The 26,972-nt window shown below is 29.6% G+C and overlaps 1 protein-coding gene across 1 annotated transcript; it reads left to right on the forward strand.

Moving 5' to 3' along the window:
• Window positions 1-628: 628 nt before the first annotated feature.
• Window positions 629-26,972, forward strand: LOC100257498 (3-hydroxyisobutyryl-CoA hydrolase 1). The gene is made up of 14 exons (XM_010660748.3): window positions 629-706; window positions 1,737-1,817; window positions 16,703-16,771; window positions 17,170-17,233; window positions 17,494-17,573; window positions 17,667-17,750; window positions 22,039-22,123; window positions 22,311-22,396; window positions 22,514-22,635; window positions 22,756-22,816; window positions 22,932-23,030; window positions 23,169-23,270; window positions 23,358-23,399; window positions 26,679-26,972. Exons 1-14 carry the CDS (start codon window positions 668-670, stop codon window positions 26,814-26,816), a joined length of 1,152 nt encoding a protein of 383 aa, XP_010659050.1. The 5' UTR covers window positions 629-667; the 3' UTR covers window positions 26,817-26,972.

Below are 26,972 nucleotides of genomic sequence, written 5' to 3' on the forward strand. Positions count from 1 at the left end.
TTTCAATTCATTTTTAATAAAATGTTATATTAAATTGATAGGCCTCTTCAAACTTGTCATTGAAAAATAAATTAAACTAAAAAACCATTTGTTATATTCAATTGGAAGCAAACGACAAAAACAATGTTGTTGGTTTTGTCATCCTTTGTCGTGGGAATATGACGTGGACTTGCTTTTCTTCAAACCGCATCAATGACGTTGTTTTATGGTCAATGCCAACGTTTAAAACGCCAGCAAGTCAATTTTTTATTTTGCAACACGTTATTGAGTTTCTACGTGATACTAAATTTGCGCCGACATTGTCGGTTTTACAATATTTTTCTTTTCTTTTTATATAAAAGTAAAATTTTAAAATAATTTATAAATTTTTTATTATCTTTGATTTTTGTCTGCTTCTTATCAAAGAAAATATACTCCAAGTGGCTAGACAAAAAACTAGGTACACTTGTTTTTTCTTCGTCTTGGTCTTTTTTTTTTTTTTTTTTTTCTTTTTCTTTTTTAATATGAAAGTATTGCCAACCCCAAACCATTCACTACTAACCCTCGTCATCATAGGTTTATGTCTACCTCATTCTTCTAATATATATATATATGTATGATTGGTTTATCTCTCTACCTCATTCTTCTTAGTCATCAAGCAAGCTTAAGCTTGTTGCCCTTGTCTGTCATGGCTTCCCTCTTCTTGTCCAACCCTGAGACTAACCAGGTAAGTGGTTCTTGTTAATCCATGGAAGCTTTTTCCTTATGAGATTGTTTCTATTTCTTTAGGTTTGATTTTTTTCTTAGTGAGTGCATTTTTACGTTGTATGATAAAGAAATTAAAAGGTCACAGTATTTGATATCACTATCCTTGGTAAAGGATGTAATTAAGGCTTTGTTTGTATTTCCTTCTAATGTTTTTTGTTTTTAAAACTATAAACTTTTGTATAAAAAGTTAAAAAAAATATATATATTAAAAAAGTATGGACTTACCTTATATTTTTAAAATTTAAGGTACTAAAGTTTTTTTTAATGTCTCTATTTTTTAAATCGGTTTTTGAAAAAGAATTATTTTTTTACTTTCCCTCTTTCCAATAAATAAAACAATTAATTTATAAGTAACCATGAAGTTTAATTAGCTAGAATTATATTAATTAGAGATTTGATTTCAATCAAGGACATAATATGGGGAGACCAGAAATTTAATACACTTTTGTCAAAATTTTGAGAAAGGTGTTGATCCCAAAACAGTTTTATCATAAAATTTTAAGATAAAATTCTCTCAAACAAAATCTTCTTCAATGATTATAAATAATAATAATAATAGGACAAGATATATTTTATGGGTACAAATTCTAAGTGTTTAAATTAATTTTTAGAAGAGTAGCTAGTTTTTTTATTTTTTATTTTTATTTTTGTTTTTATTTTTATTTTTTATCCTTTTGTGATTTTTTCCTTTTTGTATGTTTCTCTCTTTATATGCAAAAGAAATATACATTAAAAAACAAAGCATGTGATAACTAGAATAACCTACTCCTAGAATTATATTATATGCTTTTGTTTTCTTCAATTTATTTGACTTCATCTAGCAAATAAAGATAAATAAATAAGAAGGGAAAGTTTTGATCAAATTAAGTCAATAAATCGTTTTTAAAGAAATATTATTACATAGCTACAAGATGTTGTATTTATCTCACAAACTTGTATTTGTATTGCTTGGTGCCATTACTTACCCAATGATCTATTTGAATCTTAAGGTCCTTTTCGAAGAAAGTTCATATGCACGAAAGATGATATTAAACCGACCTCACAAACTAAATAGTCTCACCTATGAAATGGTACGATGTTATTTTGCATATGTCTATAAAACATTTGATATTTAAACTCTTAAATTAAGTTTCATTATTTCATGGGTCTTATGTTTTGTAATAGTTATTTATTTTTTATCTCATTCTGCTTCATTTGGTTCTCCTTGCTAAAGTCTATGTATTTTGGAAGTTTAATATCAATGTTTAAGAATTCTTTTCTTTTCCCCCATAAATTGATTACCCACTCAACTACATACAAATAGAAGATAAGGTGTGTCAAGGGGTCAGTCTAAGTGCAACTGAGTGGATATAAAGTGTGACCATGTCTACATATGTAGACCCAACTATTGCATTAAAGTATTGAGTTTGGATCTTTATCACCAAAGAGGCTTGTGCTCAGATAATGTTCGATCCAAAGCATAAGAGCCATCAAAATAGTACCCTTGTTGAATATGTAGGTTGAACTCACAGGATCTAATGATTTCAATATTAGATGTATGGAAAATAGGTCTTTAAGGTGAATGATTTACAAATTAAGGTAGCTTTAAATCTCAATGAAAATTAAGGAATTCATCAAAGACTGATTTGTCAAATTTTGAAATAACAAAGCAATAAGAAAATCAAGCACCAAACATAAAGATCCACTAAGGAAATCACCTTAAGCCTAAATCCTCCTCAACTAGATGCTTAAGGGAGAAACAATGGTATTAAACCAATGCTTTTAGTCTTTGGCTCAAACCTTGAATATACACTAGAAATACAAATTCTAATTAGTCCAAGTGAATCCATATCAAGTTAGCTCATGCCTGTGCCTAGGATTGCTCAACTTTTGGCCTTTACAACTAGTGAAGTAAGCATTTATGATTATTAGGATTCCCTTGAACTTTACACAAACAATTAACTTGGCTTCACTCACCCCTTGGTGCCTTAATGGATTGAGCTACTTATGTTCTAATAAAAAGAAGCAAGCAAAAGAATTAGATGAAAGGGCAAAGGCATGAAGTTTTAATTGAGAATGAAAACTAGAATTTTATTGATAAGCTAGGAAAGTGAAATGAACTATGCTAAAAGATTATAGAGAAAAATTAAAATTGTTTTTCAAACACAAAACTAAAAATAAAATATAAAAAAATTTTAACCTAAATTTTAGAAATAAAAAAATGAAAATAAGATTAAATACTTAGTGTTGAAGGTAGAAGAAGATGTAATGACAATGATGAATAGTTGATCAAAGAAGATTATTCCTCCCTCTAAAACATTGTTTCATGATGAATTGACTAATTTTTATCCTTTGGAATCTCTCCTAAATTAGATTTGATTTGGCTCACTAACAAAATTAATAAATGACAACTCTTTAGTCATTTTGGTATAATTGTTTTTTAGCTCCAAATACCATGTGGAGATGTTGTCTTAAAGTGAGGAAGAAGTGTCCCTTAAGACTTGTTAGCTTGACATTGAGCACTATGCCTATAATTCAATGCCTTATAAGTTTACATATAGTTTTGCTTATATTTATGCAAGTCTGTATACATAGACTCATTCTTGGCAATGGAGAGCTTTAGATGTGGGCATTCATTGTATTGAAGTGCCTTATGCAAAGGGTTTCCTTAGTGTGTTGATTACTTGTGCATAAAGGGTTGCTTCAGTGTGTAGAGGCCTCTTCATATGTGGAATCTTGAGTTTAGCTATATGCATAATCTTGTGATTGCACAAAATCCATGCACCAGCTTAAGTATGTGTTCATAGAGCTTCTATGCAGTCCATTTTAGATAATTTTCCTTCAACTGTTCACTAATTTCCTCAAGTCCTTTTTCCTTCCAACCTTATCATCAATGGAGAAGCCAAAACCACCTCAAACATACTTAAACGAGCTTAATTTGAAGTCTTAAGTTTGGGTCCTTATTACAAGGCATCACTTGTGTTAGGATAGAGCTCTTAAAAGCATGACATAATGTAACAAATTTGGAATTCATTATTTAATGATATCCCAAATTCACTTTTATCTATCCGTATTTCATGCATTACACTTTATGATCATTCTCGCCTAGCATCTTTTGCATTGTACATAATTTGGGGGCATTAGGAGTTGTATGAAATATCCAAGTCATGGGTTCCTTGCAAGTAGATGATTTGTTCATAGTCAGTCCATGGGCTTAGGCAATCCATTTAAGGCTTTAGTGTACTACCTTCTAATTGAAGAGATGGTTGGTCTTGGCCATCAGGATAGATTTGTCATAGTGAGTGCACTAGTATATATGGTTATACATTAGACTGGATCTATGGTCAGTCATGACATAAGGCTATCAAGTAGTCATGAATTCACCAAGCTGCTTCATTATATTATCTCTCAACCTTGAGAGAATACTAAGCTTGTGCTAAAGTTAGTCATGGCTTCGACTTACGGATGAGATTGTAAACTGATCATATATTCCCTATGAATTGGTTCATTGTTGATGGAAGTCGATAACAATAGATATTCTCAATATAGGCACCATGATATCTCATGGGATTGAGATAGAGTGTCCCTTTGGGTGATCTTAAGGAGTTGTGTTTATGTAAACTATGACCATAGTAGTTCCTTAAGTGGAACTTGACATAAGCTCTTTATGAGCTAAGACATGTTAGTTAAACACACAATAGAAGGATTTATAACTCAAGGATAGTAGAGGTAGTCTTGGAAGGTTGATAACTTTCACCTTTTAGACTACAAAGACCAATTCATGAAGAGACTGAATGCAATAGATAGTAGGTCACGAACCCGAACACTTAGTGTCTCATTTCTATTTACATAGGATATTGGAGTTCAATTGATTTATGTGGTGGGAAGTTGAATCAATTTCATAATTGGATTCTAAAGGAGCCAATCCTATTCTATAGGTCCCAATGGTCACCGTTCGAGCTCATATACCTTGTTGGCATAGTTTATGAGGATTGGAATTGCTCTAGGTTCATTTTTTTTTTTGCATAAGGGTGTTTTGGTAATTACATAGGGTTGCACAAAGGTAAGTGAACAAGGTCTTTGAATTGAGCTAATTGATCAATTAATAGGCCTTGTTGGGTTAATTAATCAATCATGACCACCCATTTTGGGCTAGATTAAGTGACCCAAGCCCTTAGTGGACTCAAGTCACTTAAGCCTAATAGGGAACCCTATAAATTCCCTCTTAGGGGTTAAGGTTTTTATAGCTTTTCCATAAAGTTGTCTTCCACCTCCAAAGAAAGAGAACCAACCTCCACATTCTCTTCCATTCCCATTAGAAGTATGTTAAGATCAAGATTCGAGTCATCGGGTAGAAGGCTTTGAGTTTATGAGACTTTTGAACAACATTGATTTGATTCTTCAACACTTAGAATTTAAGGTTTGGGAACATCTAAACCTAAAAGTCGGTACTTCAACCCTAAAGATATATATATATATATATATATATATATATATATATATATATATATATATATATATATATATATATATATATATATATATATATATATTATAAGAATGGTATTGTTTCTATTGCTTAGATCTAAGATGCCAACAATTGGTATTAAATATTTATGGTATCTATTGCTTAGATCTTTGTTTGGGGTGTGCTAACCTCTTTTTTGAATCCTTGATATCATCCCATGGCCAAGGGATGCAAGCATGTTATTTTTTTTTATTGTATGTGATGATTGAATGGGATAATTATTTTGTTTCTTGATTTCTTCATAGATATGGTTGTAAGCTCTGTTAAAGAAGCATAGATTTTCAAGTTTTCTTATAAAGTTTTAATATCTTCCATATATTGAGATGTAAGCTCCATTATAGTAGTACAGGATTTAATTTTATGATGTAAAGTTATGTTTTTTTATCATCTATGGAGGGCTATAAGAAAAGAATTCCTCAATGATGTCGATAAAGATTTGATTTTTATTAGAGAATCATCTATGAAGTATCAAGGAGTTTAATACCTATGGAAAAGATGAATCTTTACTTTGAATAAAAAAAGAAAACAAAAAAAAAAAAACAAAAACAAAAGGAGAAAAAGATTCTTGAAAGTTTCTTTTCTTTTTGAGATTGATGACAACACAACATTCACTTTGACTCAAAATTGGGGTTGTCTCCAATGATTTTCGTAGGGAAAGCCACATATTGTTTTGAAGCTTAATAAATTAGGAATCCAACGCTTCAAACGTTCATAAATCAAAGTTGGAATGAGGGAGATATGAACATTTGAAGCAAGGTTGTGCAAAGGACAACCTATTTCGGGATTGAGTTCAAGCCAAATTCTTTTTGGTTGTTTGAGCTCGTTTTTTGGGCCACTTGTTAGGCTTAATTTGTGGTGGAAATTGGCTTATCATGGACTAGTATTGGGGCTGAAATAAGTGTTGAACTTCAATGGAGAAAGTTAATATTTTATGGTAGCAAAAGTTCATATTTTCTTAAATTGAGAAATTTTCTATTTTGTGGTGCATAATGGGCAACCATATGGGCTGACTTTGGGCATGCTCACACTTGCCATTTGGGCTACATCTAGGCACACTAATCGTTCTATACTAGCTGATTTGGGCACACTCACAACCGGAAATACAAACTATACTTCAGGGCATTTTTTTTAGCAAATTTTCCATGCCAAAAATCTAGTGCTAAATCATGTTTATTGGTAATGCAATCTACCACACTAGCATAGACAATTGTATAGAAGCATTATTTTGGCAAGTTTTGTTGCCAAATATTGGTGCCAAGTTATGGTAAGTTAAAGACCAATGGCTCTTATTCACAACTGGAAGGTTGCTTGTGAAAAAATATCCCTTGGCCATGGGAACTCTTTTTTAATATTTCCTTTTTATGTATATTATTTATATTTTATATGATGACAAGTATTTTCAAAGTTGGTAATTTTGGATTTTCTTATGAAAAATGAGTTTTCATGAGAAGGTTATTTCCAAAATAATGTTTTATTCAAAATTGGAATTGTGCTACTCTTAAGGAATTTTTTATATGGAAAGATTTTTTAAAATTGTGAGAGAATCCAGTTTCTTTTTTTTATAAAATCTTTAGAAGATTCCTTCTTCAAAGTTTCTAATTTTGAGATCTTCAAGGACTTGAGTTTTTATATTAAGGAAAGATTCTCTTATTTTAAAATATTTATAAAATTAGATATTCCTTATAAGCACAAGTATTTTAATTTAGTGAATAAATAAAGTTTTTGGAAATTCTCATGATGGATAATTTATTTTAAGAAGATTACCAAAATTATTCAAAGCCTCTTATTTAAATAATATGACATTTTTAGTAATTTAATGGATATAAATTTTCTTCAAAATTAGATTCCAAAGCATATTATTTACTTTTCTAAATTATTCTAAAGGATTCTAAACTATGTTCTTTAAAATTATTTTGATGAGAATCCTTGTAGAATAAAAGTTTCAATTCCTTTTTGGATAAAGTGGTCTCTAGTTTTTTATTTAAGTTTTTAGAAATTTTCTTATTACACTAATCCCTAATTTGGAGGTAAATATTTTTTGAAAATTTTCAAGATGGATAATTTATCATTAAGGGAATTATTAAAAGATTTATTTTTGGTAATTTTAATGGAATAAATTAATGTGAAAATTATATTGCATATTTAAGAATATTTATTAAATTTGAAATGTGTAGGAACAAGAAAAATAATATTATGAAGAATTTTGAGTATGAGAGCTAAAGTTCCTTTCTAAGTTTGTTCTTAAGGATTTAAAATATTTTTCTTAAATTTATTTTTTGAGAATCCTTGAAGAATTAAATATTTTTAAATTGGATTAGGTGCTCTCATGTTTTCCAAATTTTATAAATTGGAAGTTTCCTTATTACACTAGAGTTTCCAATTTGGAAAATAAATATCTTATGGAACTTTCATTAGAAATAATTTATCATTAAAAGTTATTACCAAAAGGATTTTTTGTAATTTGATGGAAATAAATTTCTTTGAAAACATTTTCTAGGCAAAATATTTATTAATTGGAATTATGTGAGAAAAGAGATTATTTTTTATGAAAATGGATTTTAAAATTTGAGAGTGGACATTTTATCAAAATTTATTTTTGGATAAAATACTCTTATGAAAATTTTAAAATTTTCATATGGATATTCTCCTATTACACTAGGTTTCCAATTAGGAAATAAATATTTTTGGAAATTCTTAAGGAGATAATTTATTCATCAAGGTATTACTGTTTTAAAAGTTCTTAATTATTTCAAAATATTAAGTGGAAGAGGACGATAGACAAGCCCATAGCCTCCAAGATCAAGTCTATCTTGATTTTGGGTGCATTACCATCCTAAAGATGGGGTGACCTAAGGAATCAAGGGATATAGATTATCCTTTATGGATGAAACTATATATGTTTGTAGCAAGAGTGGCAATCCTGAAGATGAAACTCTTCATTTAGTAACATTGAAGTCAAGGATCTTGATTATACACTTAACTAGGACATGAAGTGGTAGAATCACCTAAAGTGCTCCCACTTGGATGGGTTAAGGGCTAAATTAAAAGGTATGTTAATTATTACCTTAGGATAACCTTTTAAGGTTTAAGGCAAGTTAATTAATTAGAAAGGATTTCTCCTTAGTAATAAGAATCATGACTTGCTTGAAGTAGGTTTGATACTTATGATACTAGGATACCTTGCAAAAGGACATATAGTTTGAGAGCATTACATTTTTGCTAAATTAATTACCTACTTGCCTTGAATGCTCAATTCTCTTAATAAATGCATGGAATTATTTTATTTGCTATAGATATCATGTCGTTAACTTGATCACCTCTTATCTCTTGTTTAAATTGGACCTAGTTATAGATTGAAATTCAATCTAGATATAATAATTAGTTGCATAGAAGCTAATTTTAAGCAAAGTTTATTATTTCCTTTGACCAAACATAACAGAAACAAAGAAAGGCACATAAAAGATGGCATAAGACATATCAGAAGACCAAGTGTCTCATACTTGGATTTTTGGATAATGTGTTGTAAAAGTAACACATGTCTATTGTCATGGTTTATGATATTCTCTTTAAAATTACAAGGGTTGTTTGATGGTAAGGGCAAGTCAATTAGAAAAAGTTGCCCTTAGTATTATTATGAACACTAGGATTCATGTGATATTAGAGATCTTACCAGATTCCATTGAGCTAGAAATAGGATTCTCAAATATTTAAAGGGTGTTCATATGATAGTTAAGGTTTTTTTGGCTCTTCTACCAAGAAGAAAAAGAAAAACACCAAATAAGGAAAGTTCAAGAAAAGGATATAAGAGAGTAAGCTCAAGGGCAATGATTCATTTGTAACCCTTTAAGATACACAAAATGAATGCTTGGTTTACCTAAAGAAAAAGAAAAGTACACATCATGTTCTCGTTATTGAATACGTAGTGGTGGATTTCACCAATTGTGGTGAATAGATTCCAAGCCCACCATCTATAGTTCTTTATAGGGCTTTCAACTAGTGAGAAGGCATGATGGAATTATACTTGCCTTAGTTTTTGTTGCAAAGTCAATTGTGTTGGCTAGTGAGAGGTATTACCGTTCTTTTATTTGCAACTTCATTATTACTTTGCCAAGTAATGAGAATTGTTGACTTTTATTAATAGGAATGAACGTAGCACTAATCAAACATTTGGTGTCTAAATATAGATCATATTAATCTAAATAGAATCCAAAGACTAGTCATATCTAAAGCTTTTGATTCTAGATGATTTTCTAGTTTGTGAATCCTATATAGATGGTAAAATGACCAAGAGGCCCTTTACTTTTAAAGGACTAGAGCCATAGAATGCTTGGGGTTAGTGCATATTGACATGTATGAACCTTTTAGTATTCATGAATTGGGAGGTATGCGTACTTCATCACTTGATGAATACTCTAGGTTTGGATATGTACATAAGAAATTCGATGCTTTGGATTCATTCAAGGCATAATTAGATAACCTATTGAGTAAACATATCAAGGCACTTCAATTAGATTGAGGTAGTGTGTCTAGTATGTTTGATTCTTTCTATAAAGAGCATTAGATAATATATCAATTGTGTACACTAGGGACTCTATTACAAAATGGAGTGATGGAAAGAAAATATTGAACTTTGATAGACATAGTGAGATTGATGATTGGTTTCTCATCACTTCCCATATCCATTTGAGATATTTCTTGAAGGTTGTATCTTACCTCCATTACTAGATTGGTACTTTTAATTTCTAGATAGATGTGAACACATTATAGACTTAGTTTGTGACAAATTCACATATGAGAGTAGCACTCGTGTGAAATAGAAAAGTAGACAAATTGGAAGTAAGGTAAAGGGTATATTAGTTTATAAGATATCTAAGAGGATTTTAAGATTATTACTTTATAGTCAAGATTATCAAAAGATGTCTGTTGCTACAAATACCTGATTTATGATAAAGACTAATTGATATGGAATAAGGCAAATAGTGATATAAACTAGAGAACAATAGAAGATAGTCCCACTATACACAAGATACTATGGATCAAGAGGTATAGAGACATACCATTCATATTACTTCTAGTACATGAGTACCTCATCATAGTGGGAGGTTTATACCTCACAGATTATGATGAAGTGATGAGTGTGTTAGTGCTCATAACTCGACAAGGGGCTATGAAAGGATAGTTAAAATCTTTGTGATTCTAATGTAATCTAGATTCTTGTAGAAGCACCTAAAAAAATAAAATCCCATAAGTGTAAGTTGTTTTACAAGAGGAATAAAGGAGTAGATCGAAATGTTGAGATTTATGTGGTTAGGTTGTTGCTAAAGGCTATAATTCGAAACATTGTTTCTACTATAGGAAACCTTTATACCAATAGCCATACTCAAATCCATCAAAGTACTCTTATCCATTGTGGTGTATCTCATTTATGAGATATTGTAATAAGATTTCAAGATAGTTTTCTTAAACAATTATCTTGATATTAACATCTATATGATGTAACCATATATTTTCATAGAAAAGGGTTTTATGTTTACAAGAAAGTGCAGGGAAGCATGGTTGTGTTTTAAGACCTTATAGGTAAATGACAATCTACTCATTGAAAATGATGTAGTAAAGATATTGTCATCAATCAAGATCAATTTATCTACTTAGTTTCGGATGAAAATCTATAAAGGACATAATATATTCTTGGGTTTAAAGTCGTTAGGGATTACAAGAATAGGAAAATTGCACTATGTCAAGTATATACTCAGATATTTTTGGAGAATGAGGGATTATGTGCTTGTGTTCTAAAGTGTTGGGATAATATAGAAGTGTGATGTGATGGTTGACAACATACCTTCCATGGAGAACCTAGCAAATTGTTTCACCAAGACATTGATTGGAAGAGTCTTTGTTAGTCACGGGGATAACATAGGTTTCAAATGAGTATCTAGTATGCTTTAATTTTTGAGGGCTAATGAGGAATGTTAGGATAGAGCCCTTAAAAGAATGACACTTTGTAACAAATTTGGAATTCATTAGGTCATGATATTCTAGTTTCACTTTTATTTATCCTTGTTCCATGCATTACACTTTATAAACCATTCTCGCCTAGCATTTCTTGTATTGTACATGACTTGGGTGCATTAGGAGTTGCACGAGAGATCCAAGTCATGTGTTCCTTACAAGTAAATTATTTGTTCACAGTCGATTGTGGACTTAGGCAATGTATTTAAGGTTGTAGTGGACTACATCCTAATTGGAGGAATGGCTGGTCTTAGCCATTAGGATAGGTTTCCCATGGTGAGTTCATTAGTGTGTATGGTTACACATTATAGGACCTATAATGAGTCATAACACAGAGCTATCAAGTAGTCATCACTTCACCAAGGTAGTTCATTGTGTGGTCTCTCAACCTTAAAAGAATATTAAGTTTGTACTAAAGTTAACAGTAGCTTTGACCTACTGGTGAGATCATAAGCCAATAATATATTCCCTATGGATTGAGTCATTGTTGATGAAAGTTAGTAGCAATAGGTATTCTCAATAAAGACACCATGATATCTCATGAGATTGAGACAGTGTCATTTTGGATGATCTTAAGGAGGTGTGTTCATGTAAACTATGATCATAGTAGTTCTTTAAGTGAAACTTGATATAAGCACTTTGTGAGCTAAAACATGTTAGTTGAACACACAATTGCAGGATTTGTAACTCAAGGATAGTAAACGTAGTCTTGAAAAACTAATAGTTTTCACCTTGTTCGATTATAGACATGGGAGATTGAAAACAAAGGATAACAGGTCATGGACCCAAACACTCAATGTCTCATTGTTATTTACATACTAGAGTTCAGTTAATTCTTTGTAGTGAGATGTTGAATCAACTTTAAAATTGGATTCCGAGGGAGCCCTTTACTACTAAGTGATACAAATCCAAGGAACATTTGTAGTTATTGCATACTGATTCCAAATGTTTGATTAATATAACCTAGGCTTAGATTTCAAATGTTTGATTGGTGCTAGGTTCTTTCCATTTTAGTGAAATTTGACTATTTTCATTGCTTGGCAAACATACTAAATGTAATATGAATCTTGATGGAAATTGCTAAATGTAACTTATCCATCCATGTTAGGATTACATAATAGGGAAAACACTAAAGCAAATATTATAATACTAAAAGTAATAATAATAATGACAATAATAATAATATTTCATCCATCCATCAATGTCAAGAAGATAAGATTACACAACAATAACAAATAACAACAACAACAAGAATAATAATAATAATAATAATAATAATAATAATAATAATAATAATAGTAAAAGTTTACCAAAATGTTTGCTAAAATTATGAAAAAGTTACGATCATTTAGGTGGTGTCGTGTGTGCAATTTGGATCTCATTATTTTATATTTAAGTTCCATTACATTATACCTCATATATGGATCTATTGTTTTGTATATTATTCATTTCTTTGTTTTTTTTTGTTGCATTTGTTTGTATCCCAATTTAATGGATCAAATTTTACTTTGTTATACAAGCATCATTGCTTTTAAAGGTAAAAAAAAAATATAAATGATTTTGTAATAATGCTTTTAATTTCATAAATATTAAATATTTAAAAAATCACAAAAGTTTAGGCTTTACTTCTTTTAAAAAGTAAATAAATAATTTTGCAATTATGTTTAAATATTCATAAATGTTAAATATTTATATAAATAATTTTCACTTGTATAAATATTAAATATGTTTATTAACTCTAATTTTTATTTTTGCTTTTGAAACAAAAAATAAGAAGTAGAAATTTATTATAATTATTTTTATAATTTTGTGTGCATTTAAATTTTTTTCCATGTTCATATGTAAAAGATGTTGTTTGATAAAAAAGAATAAGATGTGGCTGAGTTGTGGATTGTCTTTCCACTTTAAAACTTGTTTTTAAAAAAATTGAAATTAAAAAAGGTTGATAACTATGTTATTTTCATTTTTATTATGAAATTTAAAAATAAATGGTAAGGAAATTATGATTTTCATAATTATAATATATAAGTACAATTAAAAGGTTATTTACTCTTTGAAATGTTGTTCCAATTCTTTTACATTGCTTGAAATAAAACATTTCTTTGAATGTTCTATTTAATACAAAAAACACATTTCAAAAACTATATATGATATCTTGCACAAGCTACCTACTTGTGATACCGGTTCTAGTAATATATAATTACTCATATAAATCTTTATTTCTTGATGAAGTGGATTTTAGTCATCCTTTGAATCTTGAAAACAACATGGAAAGGGAAAAAGAGTACGATGGATGTTAATTTTTCTTCCTTGAAAATGATGAAAAATGAAAATAATAAGAAATATAATAGAAAATTGGAATTCTGAGAGAAATTTAATACTGTGAAACTCATGTCTTTAGAAAAAGGTAAAGTTTTCCTTTTTGTTCTCTTTCTCCTATAATAATTAAGACTTAGGTCCACCACTAATTCAAATAAATGTTGTTATGGTTGTACCATTTACTTTTTATTTTTTTATTTTTTTTATTAACATTACAACTATGTTATAGTTGATTTTGGACAATGGTGATGTGTTGATAAAAAACAATTGATCTAACCATACATCCTTACTACTGCCATAGATATTGAATCAACAACTTTTAAGATGTGTTGTTCTTAATTTGGATCCCTAAGTGAAGTAAGGGCTAAGACATTGGTTGTAGAAAACAAGGTGTGGTTTTTGGTTGACAAAGAATGCATGCTTAATTATATTTCCAGTTTTGAAGCAAAAATGTTAACTTTGCACTTTTGAGGTTGGTTGAGTGGAACTATGCTAGAATTGATGAATTATTCATCTTAGCATATGTCCATCAATGCAAGGGACTGCTTCCCAAAGCTCCTATGCAATATTCCAAGTAGGTTGTGATTAGGTTATAACCTAGTGAGGCAGTATTGAACATGAGGGTGAACTAAATGTTGAGTAGGACAAAAACTCTTTGATTGATTTTTTCAAGTAAGAATTGGAACAAAAACAGGGGAGGTTAGAATCTCTTAGAATTTTGGAAATTTTAGAAAAATTATAAACTAAAACTTGCTAAAATTAATAGGAGAGGATCGTTATTCATTGTTACAGATGGGAACACTGAAGGGTGATATAATCAAAACATTTTCAAGAAATGCATCAAACACTCATCATAGGTGGTTGCAAATAGTCCTCAAATGTGCTAAGTGGTGGGGCATTGTTAGCTTCGTTATCCTCATGACTGCAAGGCTCCTTAGTTATCTCTAGTTGGGTATGTTAGGTAAAAGAGGCTCTAATTAATCAATCCTGACAATCTCTATTCTAATTAGGCCTTCCTAAATATACCACATACATGTACGACCATTTCTCCACTAAGGAACAATAAATGCTAAGTCCAAAAAGAAACAATCTACAAGCCATTACATTAAAATTACTACTTATAATCTACAAAACTAAAAAATAAATGAGAGTGGAATGAATTCACAAAGTTGTGATACTGATCACAACCAAATAAACCCTCACAAAAATTCTTTGCCACACCTTTTTGAATGCTCTCTTTCATAATGATGCCAAAATTCCTATGCGGTATCCCTATGTATAGGGTTGTGATTGTAGCTTTAAAACCCATGAGCCAAGTGTTGAATCTTAGGAAGAGGTGGTGAAGGTACAAGGGAGTTATACAATTTTAAAAAGTGAAATAATTATGAATTGAGGGAAAAACTATTTGACTGATTTTTTGAAGTGATATTTGGAAAAAAAAAAAATAGAGAAGTTTAGCATCTTCTAGGATTTTGAAAAAAAATTAGAATAAGACATGCTAAAATTAATTAGACCAAATAAGTTGAGGATTAGGGTTCATTTAGACTTTCCCTAAGGCACAAATGTACACTCTCCCATTACTGCACTTGGTAACACCAAAAGATGCTCCACTTAGATGATTTTCAGTAAGAAAACTAAATATTTTTCTTTCCAAAAGCCTCAACATTGCATCATTTGTCATTTTTTCACATTAACATTCTCTTATATTTCCCATTTTCCAAAATTCAAACTTACGGGTTCGATAGGAGGAATATCAATGTGAAATGATCCAAAACCACTAAAGAACATAAAAACCCACAAAAGCAAACCTTAAACCTTAATTTCTAAGGACATGGATTTTCTTGCCTAAAAATAGGGTACCAAGTTGCAAAATGATGTTTTACAATCAACCTAACATAAGAGATGCATTTAATACCCTAAGTGTCCCATGGACTCTTTCTCGTTAGCTCATAAAACTACTTACTAACTACTATCATAAGTATAAAAACTCATAAATATAAGATTGAAATTGATAATGCCATTAATAACCTTGACACGTGTACCAAAGATGTATAAATTTATAACAAGATAAACTAGAGTACTTAGAACCAACAAAAATACATTGAAGTTAATAAAAGATAAACAAACACTAATGGAATCGATGGATTATACGGAAATCAATAGTTAGAAGCTTAAAAAAACCTAACTCCCAAAGGCACCAAAAATTCTCTTCATAGTTGCAAAATGGGCCCATATTGGTCCTCAATTGTTTCCCTAAGTGTTTGGCTAGGTGGAGGGAAAATGAAATAGCTTACTACATCCAAGAGTAGAGGAGAAAAAGCAAAAAAGATGTGGTCTCGAGCAAAATCAAGAAAGATAATACCTCTACCATGCTTATGCAGTAAGAGACAAGTCATCCTCATTGCCACCTAAAAAGGAAGTGTGTAAAGTAAGGTGCCATCCACTAAGGGACATGGGCCATGTTGCCCTACTATGTCACCCAAAATGCTAGTGTTGACTTGCTTGTATGTTTTAATGCATCTCCTTGTTTCCTTGATTGCCTTGTTTAATACACCTTAGGTATTCCTTTGAGTTTTTTTTTTTTCAAAATGATATCAACACAATGGAAGAGTGAGAGAATCGACCAGACAAAATTAGGTATTGGGAAGTATGTTTGATACTAAAAAGGTGCTAAGGATATTACTTATGACAAAAAAAAAAATATACAATAGATGATCTCAACTAACGTGTGGAGGATATGACACCTACATAGAAAGAATGCGGCAAATGAATCTTGAATTCCTAATGATGAGGAACTATTGATTTATGGAGTTTTCTCACATTGTATGTATGAATGGAATTGATTTTCGACTATTTTGTAAGATTTTGAAGTATTTTTTACTTTCATAGCATCATAATTTTCATTTTATGTACAAAGATCAAAGGTATTAATTTACATTTTTTTATATTAAAGATACATATTCTATTAGAACATCTTCTTGATCTTTCTACCACTCTCTTCTTACACATGTACACTCTTCTTCTCGTACATTTATGTATATGATGTGGACAAATTAATGAGATGTTGAATTAAAAGTGATAATGAATTGATGATTCTATTGATTATTATTTTACGTGCAGATTTCTCAAATTTTAAGGAATTTGGAAGTGTATGAGAAAGATCCCATGATCAAACTTTTGATTGTAAAGGTAAAGAAGAATTGTATCAAGAAACATTTAATCTAAGATTTGATGAAACTACAAGCATACTATAACATGTGGTAGTGAATGAAAACTAAATATTTAGAATAGATAGTCTTAACTAGTTACACATGCAACCTTTTCTCTGTAATAATTCAGTATGCTTATGTTAGGGACTTCATTAAAGGCCTCAGTTCTTTAGTGAAAATGAAAGGTAATGCTCATTATTAGTCAAAAACTTAGGCAACAATTTGGAGTCATTTTAGTAAACTATCTAACATAATAAAATCTTACCATTCTCTTAACATATAGTAAAATTATATTATGGTTCAACACATGCATGGCTAATTGCTTTTTGATTTCAAAAGTTATTTAATATTATCTTCTCACTAAATTTCCTTTTATAGGGACAAGGAAAAGCATTTTGCGCTGGTGGAGATGTTGTAAGAGTAGTTCTTTCTATAAATGAAGGTGAGATTTTTCATTTTCTTTCTTGCATTATCCTCATCCTCCTTATCATCTTATTTCAATTCATCTTCTTTGATAAGATAAGCAAGGTACATATTGTTGCTTATTTCTCTAACCCCTGAACATACTCTCATATTCTGTACATAAAATAGAGATGACAAACAATGACAAAGTGTGGCTTTTAAAATGAAGATTGTAATCTTTTATTAATTGAGGTGTCAATGGATATATGTTATTTCCTAATATATATTTCAAATGAATAGGACATTGGAGCTTTGGTGCAAGCTTTTACAAGAAGCAACTCACCTTAGACTATTTCCTTGCAACGTGTACAAAACCTTTGGTGAGACTTTATATTCATTTACATGTAGGTGATAAACAGTTGTATTTTTTCTCCTTGCAACAATGTGTTAATTTATAATTAATTTCCTTGAAGGTTTCACTTATTAATGGAATTGTAATGGGTGGAGGTGCTGGACTGTCTATGAACTCAATGTTTCGAGTTGTCACTGAAAACACTGTACTTATCTATCCCCTTTTTATTATTCTTTTAATAACTCTCATATTAGTATTATCTTGTAAAAATATGTTAATTTTTTGAAATGTTGTAACCATTTCCTGTTTGTTTTCCTTTTCATTTTTAGTTTCCATGTCATATGTGCCTATCAATTAAATTTTGTTTATTAATTGATTAGATAAAATAGACACTATCAAGTATCTTCCTATCTCACTAGGAGTTTCTAAATATGGTGATTATTCTTCTTTGTGATTAGATAACTTGCATGATGATAATCAAACACAAATGATGTAAAAAAATTAAATCAAGTATAAGGTTTTATTAAAAAAAAAAAATATGTCATTAATAATAAGTTAAGAAAATGATTCTTTTTTCCATATTAGTTGAACTTATGTTTGTATTGTCGTGGAATCTTGTTCATATGCATTCAATATTTGCAATCAAAGTGAAATATATATATATATATAATATTGAGAAAAAAAGAAAAAGAAATTTAATGTGGCTTGAAACATAAGTGTACTCTTTTTGTAGAAAAAAAGAAGATATATAAAAATACAATAATTAGAACTCTTACCAAATCACTCTATCAATTCAATGTCCTGTACCTAAACCCTTAGATATGTTCAAACTATCTAATGTACTTTTTTTATAATGTTTTGAATAAATATAAGAAATAGATTAATAATAACTCAAGTACCCATAAAAGTTTTAGTTTGAATCATGTGTATAATTATTAAGAAACATTGACTTGGACGTAGTAGCATTATGCAAGTCAAAGATTTACTACATAGTGTTCTTGTACAAGTTTAGGTCTCTTAACATTCTATCTCTAGCTTGAAGACTTATTTTTTCTACTAACAAGAAAATACTCCAAAGTTACTATGTGAACTTCACCAAGTATTAGGTAACCACAAACGTCCTAAGAAAAGTCTTATGTTGAATGTACTCTCTTGTATGAGTTTCTTTACTATGATATACTTAGATTTACATATTTGATACATTATCATCATTAGTAAATCTTTTATAGTAGGATTTGACCATTTTCCACTATTTCTCCTAATAAGTGATACTTAGTCTTTATGTTTTGTGTTCTTTAGTGAAATATTAGACTTTTAGCCAAATATATTATACTTTGACTAGTGCAATGTATCACAATTACCTCTTTTATGGTACTTGAAATTAGTAAACAATACCTATATTCAAATAGCTTCTTCACTACTTCTATGATTTCTTTATACCTAACTTCTATTATAAATAACACAAATTTTGATTGTAGCTTATACATCTAACTAAAGCACCACCCACTATAGAGAACATATGATTAGTGGTAGAATCATGAAATATATATATATGTTCTAAATCTTGACCTCTTGCATAGTCTCATTGACAATTCTAACCAACTATATATCTTGAAAACTATAAAAATAATTAACACTTTGAAGTACCTGTCAAACAATGAAGAGTCCATTGCATATCATAGGAAACACTAGGCTCCCTATTACTCATGACTAAGATACTTCATACAAATCATTTATTTCCTCAACTTTTATGTTCTAGGAGATTGTTTTGAAGATAACTAGCAAGTAGTAGGGAGCAAAGTGTTGACTAGTTTAGCATCTTTATTGAAGTAAGGTTACATTCTATGAATATAAAATTTTTGTGTTATCCAAAGTTTCCTATTTTTCTTGTCCTTGAATATAGTCATCCTAAGAATTTGATTGGGAACTCTTAAATCCTTCATTTCAAAATTTTTAGACACAATGACTTTCATATTTGCATTTTCATCTAGAACTAACATGCCATTTACATAGAATAAGATTATAAGGCTAACACTACAATAACTATAAAAAGTATACACAATGGCTAGAATCACATATCTAGGATTCTAAGCTCATAAAAGACTCAAATTGCTTATAAAAATACCCTAATGCCTTTTCCAAACCATATGGAATCCTAAGTTCATAAAAGTCCCAAAACCAATGCCTTTATCATCATCATCTTCTTCTTCTTTAGACATAATGACCAAATCACATATCTAGAATCCTAGGCTCGTAAAGGATATAGATTTCTTATAAAAACACTACAATGTCTTCGTCAAACCATTTAGAATTTTAAGCTCATAAAGGACTCAAATATAACCAAATTATTTTTCTTTTTTCTTATTTTTCAAACTATATGGAATCCAAAACTCATAAATGACTTAAATCAAAACAAATGTTCTTCCTCTTCCTCTTCCGCTTTCTATTCAAGATTAGCATTGAAAAAATTTACAATTTTTACATCTAGTTGCTTAAGTTCCGAATCAAGTGTAGCTACTAAACTCAATAAAATATATATTGTACCAAAACTATGGAAAAATGCAAATTTTACATCTAGTTGATTAAGTTTCAAATCACGTGCAACTACAAAACCCAACAATATATATGATACCCAAACTATGGAAAAATGCAATTTTTACATCTAGCTGCTGAAGTTCCAAATCAAATGTAGCTACTAAACAAAATATATCTAATACTCAAACTTAATAAAGGAGAAAGTTTATCAAAGTAATGTCTGATTTTTTTAAAATAAATTTTACTATAAGGCAAGCTTCAGATATATATATATATATTCATATTTCAATTAGCATTCCTTTCAACTTAATTTAAACCCATTTGAACTAATATTCTTCTCTATTGATGATTGAATCAAGTCCCACATATTGTTCGAATATAAAGCCTCCATCTCCTCCTTTATAGATGCTCCCTATGAGTTAGCTTTTTTAGAATGATAAGACTCTTTACATGAATGAACACACACCACTTTTCTTTCCTATGCAAAGTATTTACTATCTTACACTAGTTGACTTTGATGGCTCCTAAGTTTAAAATCTTCTACCATATTATGTTGGTCACTATTAGCATTATCTTTAACTTATCATTATGTTGAATGAAATCAACATGTTGGTTGCAAACTTCATTAAAGTTTTAAAATTGATCATCTTCATTATTTGCAAGTTACTTTGTCTTTTACCGTTCTATAAGGAATCTTCATTGAAAACATCCTAACTAACATTAAGCTTATAGGCAATATGGTCCTCAAATCTTTATATATTTGTTCCATCTATATAGCTAAGAAAAATAAAATTTCGAGATCATCTATATATTTTAAGGCTAAAACACATATATAACAATTACACAAAGAGAGATAACTAATAGGAGAGTGATTTCATTTCATGGCTTCTTCTAACCTCTCTACAATTTCCAATGTATGTTAAGAGTCGAGTAAAGGCTTCATTTTTCTATTGTACCTGTCTTAATTGTTTTTGTTGAGTATTTTTCTTATGAATCTTGTACTAATTTCTTGGAGTAAAAGGGTTAAAAACAAACACAAATAATCATATAAAAGAGATATGACTAATACTAGAAAAAATTAAGAGAAACTCATAGTGTCTTCAATCATTCTTATTCAATTAGTTCAAAAGTTCGTATTTATTAATATCTATACCTAACAAAATAAAAACTTTTAATAACAAAAAATATAGAGATATTTTAGGAATTAATCACTTTAATTTAGAAACATCAATCAAATAAAAATATTCTTATTAACTTTTAGATATCAAATTAAATTACTTATTTTAAACGGTCTGTAATTTAAGTTTACTTTTCAATCATTTTGATTTCTTTTGATCATAAATACAATAGCTAGGATATAAAGGAAATGACTTTCATAATGTTTTACATGAAAACAAAAAACCAAAAACCAAAAAAAAAAACAAAAAACAAAATAAGAAGGATACAAAGACATATAGCATGCCTTAGTTACTAATTAACTAAACCAAAATTCAAATTGATTTCAATAGTACATTTTTTTTAGTGCTTATATTCAAGCTAAAATCTAGGATTAAATGACTAATGAGGAAGATGTGTGTTAAGAAACCACTTAATCATATTATGAAGTCATAAAATATACATAAAATAGAAATAAACATAAGCAATAAAATGGGATGAAGAGTAAACTTTGTTGGCTAGCTCGCAAAACCTAAACATGCATCTATATGAGAGGAGTTAGGTATGTAGTCCTAGCCTCTTCAAATTATTTCATGATAGCAAATAATAGGTAAACTTCATACTATGTGAATTGATCTTTCAGTAGTATGCATAGGTTAGCTTATGATTTCTTAATTAATTTGAGTTACAATCAGTTCCTGTTTGGTTCAAAAGTAGAGCCGGATTGGAACTAAGGGCCTACTATCAAATATATGTGTTCTTTCTTGGTAGCATTAATTCATTGGTTTATTGAAATTGTGTAGGTATTTGCTATGCCAGAAGGACAAATAGGATTTTTCCCAGACGTCGGTGCATCATATTTCCTTTCTAGGCTCCCGGGATCTTTTGGTAAAGTTATCAATTCTTCTTAAGACTTTATAAAATTCACCATAGTTTTTTATCAAAAAATTTGTATGTAGTTCCCAATCCCCTTTCTCCCTTTTAAATAAATAGAATTTTATATGCATGTAAAATTTATGTTAGGTTCATGTGGTTTTGTCTCATTTTCCTTTAATTTATGTTAACCGATGTGAAGGAGAATATTTAGGACTTACCGGTGCACGACTAGATGGAAATGAAATGCTTGCTTGTGGTCTTGCAACCCATTTTGTCCTCTCAAAGGTACTTTCTCTCAGAGATAATTCAAAGTCATCATAAAAGGTACTTTCTAAGTGCAATTCCCATAAATGAATAAATGGTAAGAGTTAAAAAATTATTGCATATTCTTCGTTGTTATAGGATCTTCTTTTACTGGAAAGTGCACTATCCGGGGTGGCTTCTTCGGATGCATCAACCATTTCTAGGGTTATCAGTGGATTCTCAAGCAAAATATCCTTAAAGAAAGATAGCGCCTATAGGAGGTGATTCTCATGCAAATTGATTGTATGAATTCCTAAGCATTTGTATTGAGTTTGCAACACTGTAACTATGCATATGACACCCATGACTTTTAGTGATGACTTTGATCCATTGATAAATAGATTAGAGACAATCAACAAATGTTTCTCAAGGAGGACAGTCGAAGAAATCCTATCAATACTGGTGACTATGATTGAAAAATTGTTTCTTTCATTATGTATTCTATCTTTTGTACAACAAAAGCAGCAATGTTGACTATGATATTTCTCATAATTAATTAGAATTTCACTTGTTTTAGGAAAATGAGGCTGCAAATGGAGATAACAAGTGGATAATCCAAGCAATAAGTTCCATGAAATCAGCTTCTCCAACAAGCCTTAAAATTTTTCTTAAATTGGTAAGAACATTATAGATGCTTATTCATTTTCAAAGGAAAGTTCCTTGTAACAAAAATTTGTTTTACTAAAAATAAATTTCCTTAGTTAACAATTTAATTCTATTCTATTAATAGAATATTTATTTGATTCATCCTTAGATTAGAGAAGGGCGGGCAAAGGAACTTAAAGACTGTCTAATCCAAGACTATGCAATCGCTTGTCATATGTTTCGAAGGTCATTCAATCCTGATTTCATTGAGGTACTATAGATTGGATGGCTATTTTTTTTTTTTTTTTTTAGTTGTTTTGATACCTATTACTCATATAGCAAAAACCTATGCATTCAGGGTTCAAGAGCAAAATTATTTGAGAAACGCAAACAACCCAAGGTACTTATAATGCCATCTCTTCATGAATTGGCAGCAGTCATATTCATATCGTGGACTCTTATAATCTTTCTTTTTCCTTTTTTATTGTTTTTTTTTTCATTATGCAAATAGAGACTTTATTTATTTCTAAGGTGATAGTAGATCTAGATTATGACACACCTAGAGGGGAATGAATAGGTGTTTACTTGTTTTAGCCTAAAATTATTTTATTTTTAATTTCTTTTTAAATATTGGGGAGTGAAAAGAAGAATCAATTACACATGACATATTAATTTTTACATAGAAAACCACTCATACAATCTCTCAAAAATTACACAAATATAAAAACAGAGAGGTTAGAAACTATAAAACACAAATCCACTATTGAAAGAACAATAGATAATTTTACTTCACAAATGTTATCCTAAGTCTTACTCCCCACTCAACCCCTAAGAGGATAAAGATATCTCTCAATGCCTAAGGGAATGAGGGCACAATCTTTTTGAGAGTTTTGGGATGTAGGAAAGGCTATTTAGGGTTTTTCACAATTTGTATCATCAAACAAAAACCTTTTTGACATGCTATTTATAGAATAAAAACCCTAAAGGACAAAATCTAGAATTTTCCCAAAATAAAATATTGAAAATATGGAAAGAAAAAAAAAGAGATGTCTTAGAATTCCACAAAATTCTGTTGTGTTAAGAGCGCTTGAGAGCTCAACAAATTTTTTAAAAATATTTTAAAAATACTTTTAATTTTAAAACCTAATATCCACTTTATGCCATAATTGAATCCTATTAACCTTTCTTGGACCTTTCTATATTTACCTATTCCCAATATATTATGCAACCTTAAATCTTCCGTAGAGAGACATGTAAAATTAGAAAAGTCCTATGCTAAGATGAATGAAACAAAATTGTCAATTCAAACTATGTAGCCTACCGTAGTAACACAGGGAAAAAAAATAAAGAACTTATTGAAGCTTTCAACATCCATCCACATTATCTCTTGAATTTTATTACAATGAAACATAGAGCACTAAAGAAGAGAGAAATGAAAGCATTAAAATGAAAATGACAATGTGGTATACTCCCTTTAAGAAGGGTTTATGTAAAAATATTCAGATCTTCCTTATACCATCTAAATAGTAGGTTGGATATGTCTCAGTAATCATCAACTAGTGTCATTTCTTCCTTGTTCAAAGCATTTATTCAAAATAGGATTGTGATCGTCAAAATAAACAAATTTTAAAAAAAATATTTAAAAAAAAAAAAAAACAGATCAAATGCAGTCAAACCATCTTCAGTCATTCTTCCATCGGATCAAGTTAGGAGAACAGGGGTGCAACTGCACAACTGCCCATCAAATCTTGGATCCCATGACAAAAGCCCTCGCATTGATTTGCAGCAAGTGGCGCTATCTTCCCCGTCATTCAAAATCTTTCTAGAACACAACTTCAGTGCCCTAAAATAACCAAAGAGTAGTAAGTAAAGGGGAACATAAAAGTAGTACTCTGTCCAAATCCTGAAATTTCCCTAGAAAAGAATAGTTTGCCATTGAAGTTGAGGCCAAAATGTTAGCCTAACTGCAGTTGAATTCAATGCAACCTATTGGGTATTTAATGTGTTTTGAGCTTGAAATCAAATGGGCTCATTTCCATATGATTTGATCCAATTACTGAAGATGATGAATAGAATCTTAATATGGTAGAATAAGTTTTTCAATATGAAGTAGTTTGACTGCAGTAATCATTAAGAGGATGAGCAAAAAATAGAGAGGAACATTTTTACTTCCTTTTCAGTAAGAGCTTTGTCTCCTTCTACAATTCTCCTAGCATGGATTTCCTATTCATTAATAATTGTCGAAGATTCTAAAATGATGAAAAAACCTAAATGCCAAATTTTCATATTCACTGATTAATTTCTAACACCTCTTTTTGCATTAATTTTTTCTAATAGTGTGCAATTATGCTCTGTATCTCTTTTGCATGCACTCTAAAATAAACAAGAAATTGGATGGGAGTAAGTGGGTGTTTGATCAAACTTAATACTTATCATTTAATTACTTAAGTTCACTTTAAGTTAAATTATTTTTAAGTTGTTAACTTAAAACTTATTACTTATTTTTTATTTGAAATATTAAGGTTGTTTAGTAAACATAACTTAAAATTCATTATTGATCATCAAATTGACATATTTACCCTCATTAATTTCAATTAATATTTATATTTTTACTAATCTTAAAGCAATAAAGTTACGTGTTAAGCATTCACATTTAAAATATTATAGATATATAAGATAATTACAAAAAAATTTATTATAAAAGATGAGTTATGAATATAGAGTCATATTTATAAAACATACTCTCATTAAACATAAGTAAATGAGGTAAAGGAGATTTGAAATTAAAAACAAATTAACTATTTTCACTTGATACTTAAAGTTATATTTTTTATTTAAGTTGTAATATTAAGTTATTTTAATAAACATGTTTAATTTATTTAGTGATTTAAATTAATTAAGTTATTAAGTCATACTATGTTATTAAGATGGTGGCTTTTTTTGGCCTTATTCTTAATAGAACTTAAAATTGAATAGTACTTAATAGTGTTAAATATTAAATTATTTGTTTTTTAATATTTTATTTTTTGTTAGTATCAAAAAGTAAAGAAAAACCAACATGTTACTTTTAACATTTAGAAAAAACCAAATATTTTAACTTTTTTTATTCAATAAAAATTTTTATAAATAAGTAATAAATTACCAAAAAAACAACTACACCTAAGTTGATTTATTAAACACCTTCCAAGTGTTTTGAATAAGAGTAATTTTGTTTTCTATAAATGATTCTCTACGTGACTTCTTGGGAAAGACAAAGAATAAACATCTTTAGTTTTGGAAAATTATAAAGCATATCCTTATTATTGTAGGACATTATGCACTATCAATCATGTCAGATAGCATTCATGTACATCTTGAGCCAAAATAAAGATCAGGAGGAGATGGTATATGTGTAGGATTGATGTCTAGGAGGGGAGAAAACCTCCACTTGGAAAACACTATTTCCTCTATCTCTCTCTCTCTCTCTCTCTACACTTCAAAGATATTTTTATGTATGACCTTAAAATGATATATTTAAAGATATAGGACCTTGTCATTTTAAGTTAACCTAACATTCTTCCAAGATAAGGCCTTTATTATACCATACGGAAAATCTATATATTTTTATTTAGAATCATCTTTGTTTACACTACTTGAAAGTAACATTATTTTAGCTTGTTCTTTGCTTGATTTCTGATAGTGGGAGCCTTCAAAATTGGAGCTGGTTAGTGATGAATTCGTTGATCAGTATTTTGAAAAAGTTGATGATGATGATTGGGAATATCTTCAACTTCCTCCTCGAGCAAACCTTGCCAAAACATGGGAATCAAAACTCTAGCTAGTTGGATTGTGAAAGATGGTAAAGGAAAATAAGGAGCAATAACTCTAATTAACTTTTATGAACTTTAAACTAAAATTAATATCATATTGTACCGTATTATTAAGCTACTAGACTGTTCTACAATGATTGTATTGTTAGTCATCATGTGATGGG

This window comes from Vitis vinifera, chromosome 13 (genome assembly GCF_030704535.1).
Source record: "Vitis vinifera cultivar Pinot Noir 40024 chromosome 13, ASM3070453v1".
NCBI classification, from domain to species: domain Eukaryota; kingdom Viridiplantae; phylum Streptophyta; class Magnoliopsida; order Vitales; family Vitaceae; genus Vitis; species Vitis vinifera.